The sequence below is a fragment of the Ziziphus jujuba genome, chromosome 2 (genome assembly GCF_031755915.1).
Source record: "Ziziphus jujuba cultivar Dongzao chromosome 2, ASM3175591v1".
NCBI lineage: Eukaryota > Viridiplantae > Streptophyta > Magnoliopsida > Rosales > Rhamnaceae > Ziziphus > Ziziphus jujuba.
This window is the reverse complement of record NC_083380.1, coordinates 2,117,523-2,125,249: the sequence shown is the minus strand read 5'-3', so window position 1 is coordinate 2,125,249 and position 7,727 is coordinate 2,117,523. Positions and strand designations below refer to the sequence as shown.

At 36.8% G+C, this 7,727-nt stretch overlaps 1 protein-coding gene across 1 annotated transcript; it reads left to right on the top strand.

Annotated features, from left to right (window-relative positions):
* The first annotated feature begins 2,206 nt into the window (after nt 1-2,206).
* On the top strand, nt 2,207-3,476 carry LOC132800608 (uncharacterized). The gene is made up of 2 exons (XM_060814718.1): nt 2,207-3,108; nt 3,207-3,476. Exons 1-2 carry the CDS (start codon nt 2,244-2,246, stop codon nt 3,239-3,241), a joined length of 900 nt encoding a protein of 299 aa, XP_060670701.1. The 5' UTR covers nt 2,207-2,243; the 3' UTR covers nt 3,242-3,476.
* The last annotated feature ends 4,251 nt before the right edge of the window (nt 3,477-7,727 follow it).

Sequence of the window (7,727 nt, the reverse complement as noted above, 5' to 3'; positions counted from 1 at the left end):
TACAAACCGAAGATTGGTCCAACTTCTTCAATACAGAATTTCAAAAAATAGTCGATGTAGAAATTTTGCCCTCTCTTAAACATAGTTACGATGTTCTACCTCCGTATTTGAAACATTGTTTGGCCTACTGTAGTACATTCCCTCTAGAATCTGAAACTGATGTGAAAAACTTAATAGATCTTTGGATGGCACAAGGGTTGATTTATCCATCTCCAGGACAACGAATAGAGGATGTGGGTTATGAATATCTTCAGGATTTATGTCAAAGATCCTCGTTTAAAGAATTGGAAGTAGTGTTGAATTAAATTAATATTTGTGGACTTGACATAATCAATTACTCACTTACAGGGCCTATTTATGCCATTAATGGGACTGGCTTATTTTATTATTTTGTAGTAGGGCCCTTGGTCACACACTCTCTATAAGACTCTAGTTGGCCCATTGGACTGGAGGACCAACTCTCTTAATAAGCCCAATGACTTATCCATATTTTTCCTAGTATAATTATATTATCAAATTATTATTATTTTATGTGTGTCAAAATTAATGGATAAGTCTGACTTGCAGAGACTATTTAAGGGTCTAGGGCAAGCAAACAATTGATGCCATACGGTATTTTTGAGATTAGGGTTTTCAAAGATTTGAGAGTGGTTTGAGAGTAGTGTGTCCATAGGCACTACTTTACATTGTTTTCTATTTTGCAGAATTAAAGATCTAATTTACCAATGGCTGCGTTTGGAGGTTAGTAATTTATGATTTATGGAATTTATTATGCATATTTAGATCCATAAAAAAAAAATTCTAACAATTGGTATCAGAGCACATGGTTAATATGCATAGTAAATTTCTTTGGAGTTTATTGCAGTTAGCATGTGAATATTGATCTGTGTTTTTGCCACTATTATCAATGTTCTAGATATATATATATATATATACTCATGGTTGGTTTTTTGTTTGTTCTTAAAAAAAAAAAAATAAATAAATAAATAAAAAAATAAAAAAAAATAAAATATTTTTTTTTTTTGTAAATATCGGGCTTGTTCAAAAAAAAAAAAAAACAAAAAAACAAAAAAAAAAAACTGGGTTTTCGGCCATGAATTTCACATACTGATTTTCTGGGTTTTGGACCAAATTAATTTGAGGAAAGAGTTTCCCAAGAATACACGAAACAAACAGCACCGATTTTGCCTAAAATTTGCTCGAATTTCTTGTGTTTCCATGGGTTTTTTGTTTGTGTTTTGGCTGAAAATAAACCTAGATTGGATGTTTATTTTGAGTTGATTTTGAATCCAATTTGTTTGTGGGAAACGTTGCCCGAGGGAATACGAAACTAACGCCGCCGGAATCGTCGGAAACGGTGGCCGGAACGGTGAGTTTTGGCCGGGTAAGCATAGCGGGTCGCGTGACCCGTTTGGATTGGAACCGGGTCACCCGTGACCCGGTTGGCTGAAGAAGATGAGAGAAACGACGTGTCGTTTGGGGTTACTGCTGACGTCATATGCTGACGTCAGCACGACACGTCGTTTGCTGACGTCAGCAGATGACGTCAGCAGGCCCAAAAAAAAAAAAAAAAACTTATTTATTTTTATTGATTTTTTTTTGTTTATTTATTAATTAATTTAGTGATTCAATTGTTTAATTTATTTATTTATTGTTTGTTTATTTGTTTAATTATCACATTCCAATTTTATTAAAATAAATTAAATATTTGTGATTGGAAAATTGGTTTGTGTGAGCTTACCCAAAGAGGCTTTGTGCCTAGTTGGTATAGTAGTGTGGGATTTTAGGTACTCGCCTGTCGTGAGACTTCTGCATTATGTGTACCAATGTAATGTATATTGGCATAGTGGATGGGATGTTTTATATTTGCCTATTTCATGAAATTGCCAATATATTATTTTTCTCCCACTTATTAACCAGGGTCTATGCGGGTAATTAAGCTACCCTGTCGGTAGTTCTAGTTGCTTTGTATGACGCCTGGAATGGCAGTGGAAGTTAATTAAATGCCATGTATTGCAGGTTCTGAGTTGCCCTGTCGGTAATTCAGTTCAATGCATTTGATTGTGGTTATTTGATTGACTGTCCCTGGCCCGCGTAAGGGTATCTTTAGTGCTACAAAGACCCTAAGCGATATTTATGTTTGTGTTTTGTGTTGAGGGGCTGGAAAATAGTAATTGAATTGTCTTAAATTTTTAAATGTCTTGTTGTTTACTATTTTTACAGCTAGTAGCACCCCAAATCTTATGCCTATGACTGCCATGATGAAATTGGATGGGACAAATTATCAGAAATGGAAGAAAACCTTAGTTATGAATTTGACCTTCATGAAATTGGATTTGGCTTTGGAGATAGATCCACCAGAGATACCGACTGATGAGAGTACTGCAGCAGCTAAGAAACTTTATGAGGATTGGAAACACTCTAATAAGTGCTGTATAATGATGATGGAGAATTACATGGATGAGGCCATATATGCTAGTATTCCTAAAGTGGATACTGCAAAGGGACTTCTTGAGGAGATAGGAAAGAAGTTTATCAAGTTTGATATGAATGAGAAGCATCATTATTTGGACCTATTGAACAATACCAAGTATGATGGTATTAAAGGAGTAAGGGACCATATTATGCTACTTTCTTCTTATTATAATAAGCTGAAGGATCTTAAGATGGACATTGGAGAGGAGTTCTTGACCTATTCTATAATGAGGAGTCTTCCATCACAGTTTGATAATATAAGGTCGAGTTTGAATACTAAGAAAGAAGGTTGTAGTTTGGAGGAATTGACTACTATCCTTGTCAAGGAAGAGGATGATATTAAATTAAGTAAGTCTAGGTCTGTTGCTATGGTTTCACATCAGGTAGATAAGTCCAAGAAGTTTTTCCAAAAGAAGGGACAAGGATTCAAGCCAGGACAAGGTTTCAAGCCTGGGCAGGGTTTTAACCCCAATAGGAAGAAGTTTTCTGGTATGAAGCCTAAAGGACCTAGGGATGGTGGTTTTCAGATTAGAGAAAGGAAAGAGTACTTCAATGGAAGATGTGGATACTGCAATAAAGTTGGACACAAGAAGATAGACTGTTGGACCTTAAAGGGAAAGCAAGAGAAGAAAGGTAATATTTTAATGATTGAGACCAATATTATCGATGTGCCTATGAATTCTTGGTGGTTAGATACTGGAGCAACAATTCATGTTACTAATTCATTGCAGGGGATGATAAGCCGAAGGGGCCCAACCAATCTTGAGCAGCATGTTTATATGGGAGATAGCTCAAGAGTGAAGGTGGACATTGTGGGAACAATCAAGTTGAAACTTGCCACTGGATATGTTTTGGAGTTGCAAGAAGTTTCTTATGTACCTTCAATAAGAAGAAACTTGTTATCTATTTCTGTTTTGGATAGTCAAGGTTATAGTTTTTTGTTTGGAAATAACAAAGTTGAATTATTTAAGGATGGTAAAGTTGTCGGTTTTGGAACTTTATGTGGCAATTTATATAAGCTTGATTTATTTGATAATGGTCTCAATTTATCTGTTAATTCTATTGTTGCTTCTAAACGCCCAAGAGTTAATGACAATTCCTCAATGTTATGGCATAAACGTTTGGGACATATTTCTAGGCACAGGATGGAAAGGTTAGTGAAGGATGGGATACTTCCTAATCTTGATTTCTCTAATCTGTTGACTTGTGTTGAATGTGTGAAAGGGAAGTTAACTGCCAAGGTAAGAAAGGATAAGTTAGCTAGGTGTGGAGATGTTTTGGAGTTAATCCACACTGACATATGTGGACCTTTTACACCAATTGCTTTGGGTGGTTATAGATATTTTATTACCTTCATTGACGATTACTCTCGTTATGGACATGTTGAGCTTATTCGTGAGAAGTCAGATTCTTTAGTTGCCTTTAAAGAGTTTAAGGTAAAGATGGAGCTTCAAAAGAATAAGAAAATAAAAGCTGTAAGGTCTGATAGAGGTGGTGAGTTTTATGGTAGGTATGATGAAACTGGAAGGAACCCAGGGCCTTTCGCTATTTATTTGCGTGAGTGTGGCATAGATGCGCAATATACGATGCCTGGTACACCTCAGCAAAATGGCATAGCTGAGAGAAGGAATAGAACTTTGTTGGATATGGTGCGGTCTATGTTGGGAAATTCTAGGTTGCCAGATTATTTGTGGGGAGAGGCTTTAAGGACGGCAGCTTATATTTTGAATCAAGTTCCAAGTAAGTCCGTTCCTAAGACACCTTTTGAGTTGTGGTCAGGAAGAAAGCCTAATTTGCATCATTTTCGAATATGGGGTTGCAAAGCTGAAGTAAGGATTTATAATCCCCAAATTAAGAAGTTGGATCCTAAAACCATTAGTGGATATTTTGTTGGCTATTGTATAGGATCTAGGGGTTCAAGATTCTTTTGTCCTTCTCACACCACTAGGATCGTGGAATCAGACAGGGCCATTTATTTTGAAGATGATTTTGGGTTTGGTGATAGTAATGGTCCAAAGGAATCTCAATTTAGAGAAGAAAGTGTTTTCATTCCCAGTATAGTTGTTCCTGATAGAGATATTGTTGATCCAGTAGTTGATGAACCAGTAGTTGGTCAGAATGAACTTGTTGTTGAAGAGCAGGATATTCCAGCTATTGCAGATGCTAATGTACCCTTGAGGAGGTCACAAAGGACTAGGAGATCAGCTATTCCTGATGACTATGAGGTTTACTTGCAGGAGCATGAGTTTGACATAAGTGATGATTCAGATCCAGTCACTTATGAGGAAGCCATAAGCAGTTCAAATTCAAATTTTTGGTTGGATGCAATGGAAGATGAAATGAAATCCATGGCATCAAATGGAGTATGGGATTTGGTTGAGTTACCAGAGGGTAGCAAGCCTATTGGGTGCAAATGGGTCTTTAAGACTAAAAAGGACTCCAATGGTCAAGTGGAGAGGTATAAGGCTAGACTTGTAGCTAAAGGGTTTAGCCAGAAGGAAGGAATTGATTATACAGAGACTTTCTCTCCTGTATCCACAAAGGATTCTTTTAGAATTATTATGGTGATTGTGGCGCATTATGACCTGGAGTTGCATCAGATGGATGTCAGAACTGCTTTTCTGAATGGTGATTTATATGAGGATGTATATATGGTTCAACCAGTTGGTTTCCAACAAACGGGGAATGGTAATTTGGTTTGTAAGCTTAAGAAATCTATTTATGGTCTTAAGCAAGCTTCAAGACAATGGTATCTTAAGTTTGATGAGGTTGTCATCCAAAATGGCTTTAAGGAGAATGTTGTTGATAGATGCATATATATGAAGGTCAGTGGGAGCAGTTTTATATTTCTGGTGTTGTATGTTGATGACATACTTTTGGCTACTAGTGACACTGACCTATTAGCTGAGACAAAGCAGATGTTGTGCAACCATTTTGATATGAAAGATCTTGGTGAGGCTTCTTTTGTTTTGGGCATCAAGATTGTTCGAGATAGGACTAATTATGTAGTGCAATTGTCTCAGAGAGCTTATATTGATAGAATTCTTAAGAGATTTGATATGCATAATTGTTCTCCTGGAAGTGTACCGGTTACGAAAGGTGAAAAGTTTTCTAAGGATCAGTGTCCCAAGAATGATAGAGAAAGGATGGCAATGAAGAATGTTCGCTATTCTTCAGCAGTAGGTAGTTTGATGTATGCTCAAGTTTGTACACGGCCTGATATAGCCTTTGCTGTGGGTGTGCTTGGTAGATTTATGAGCAATCCTGGTCCTATTCATTACCAAGCAGTTAAGAAGGTCTTTAGGTATCTTCAGGGTACTAAAGATCATATGTTGACATATCGTCGCACCAACTCTCTTGAAGTAGTGGGTTATAGTGATGCAGACTATAAAGGTTGTGTGGATGATAAGAAATCTACCACTGGTTATATATTTATCATGGCAGGAGGTGCTGTGTCTTGGCGGAGTGCCAAGCAGTCAGTAACAGCATCCTCGACTATGGAGGCAGAATATGTGGCGTGTTATGAGGCTACCCGTCATGCAGTTTGGCTACGGAATTTTATCCGTGATTTAGGAGTGGTTGACTCCATTGAGAGGCCTATTATGATGTATTGTGATAATACCGCAGCGGTGTCTTTCTCCAATAATTTAAAAGGTACTCCTGGTGCGAAGTACATTGATGTGAAATATTTTGTGGTAAATGAGAAAGTTGAAGAGGGCCTCATTACTATTGTTCACATGCCGACTTATAGCATGGTGGCAGATCCACTGACCAAGGCTTTACCGGTAGCCATATTTGAGGAGCATGTGTCCCGTATGGGATTGTTAGGCAGTTGAGACTGCTGTGGGTCAGTGGGAGTTTGTTATGTTTTCTGTAGTAATATCCATGTTGAGAATTATTTATTTCTTTGAATATTTTAATACATTGATGTATGTGGATCATTATTAATTTATGAGATGATTTATTACACATATTATTGCTCCTTATATTTACAGGCCTGTTGAGACTATTAGTCTATGTATATGTGTATGTTCATCCACAGGTGCCATGGTGAATCTCTACTACCTAGTTTGGGTATATTGTTGTATCCTGTCGATACGCAATGTGCTTGAATGAAATGGTTTTGTGTGTTGGGGGATAACACATGGTTAGGTAAATCTCTACTACCTAGACTGAGTTTATGGCATGCAAAGTGCTCAGTTGAAATGGTAACATGTTTTGGGAGATTTACTGAGAGAATCTCTACTGCCTAGTCTAGTATATTGTTGTGCCCTGTCGGTATACTATATATTTGGATGAAATGGCATTATGGTTCGGGAGATTCTATAGTAAGTGAGTTTGGATTATATGATGATGATTATGCAGTCCAAGTGGGAGAATGTTGAATTAAATTAATATTTGTGGACTTGACATAATCAATTACTCACTTACAGGGCCTATTTATGCCATTAATGGGACTGGCTTATTTTATTATTTTGTAGTAGGGCCCTTGGTCACACACTCTCTATAAGACTCTAGTTGGCCCATTGGACTGGAGGACCAACTCTCTTAATAAGCCCAATGACTTATCCATATTTTTCCTAGTATAATTATATTATCAAATTATTATTATTTTATGTGTGTCAAAATTAATGGATAAGTCTGACTTGCAGAGACTATTTAAAGGTCTAGGGCAAGCAAACAATTGATGCCATACGGTATTTTTGATATTAAGGTTTTCAAAGATTTGAGAGTGGTTTGAGAGTAGTGTGTCCATAGGCACTACTTTACATTGTTTTCTATTTTGCAGAATTAAAGATCTAATTTACCAATGGCTGCGTTTGGAGGTTAGTAATTTATGATTTATGGAATTTATTATGCATATTTAGATCCATAAAAAAAAAATTCTAACAAGTAGATCATAATGAGACTTGCCCTGTAACAAAAATCAGAATTGCAAACCTTACGCAGGAGCAAGCAATACTTGATCATGAGAATGACTTCGTAACAAAGTTCAAAATGCCAAACCTTATACATGACCTATCAGTACTTGTTTCTGGAAAAAGGTTAGCCACATTAAATGAAAGTGATGAGCATGATATTGATGGAAGAACTCAACACGTCTCGCTTCCATTTCATTTGGATTCTCATGGAAATTTCCAACTCATTCTTTCAGGCAAAGAGGCCTAGGATTCGAACAATTATTTTGCCCAGCCAGTTGCAAGAGGAAACTGAGAGGAGACTAAGTAGCTCAACTTCTGAAGATATCATTT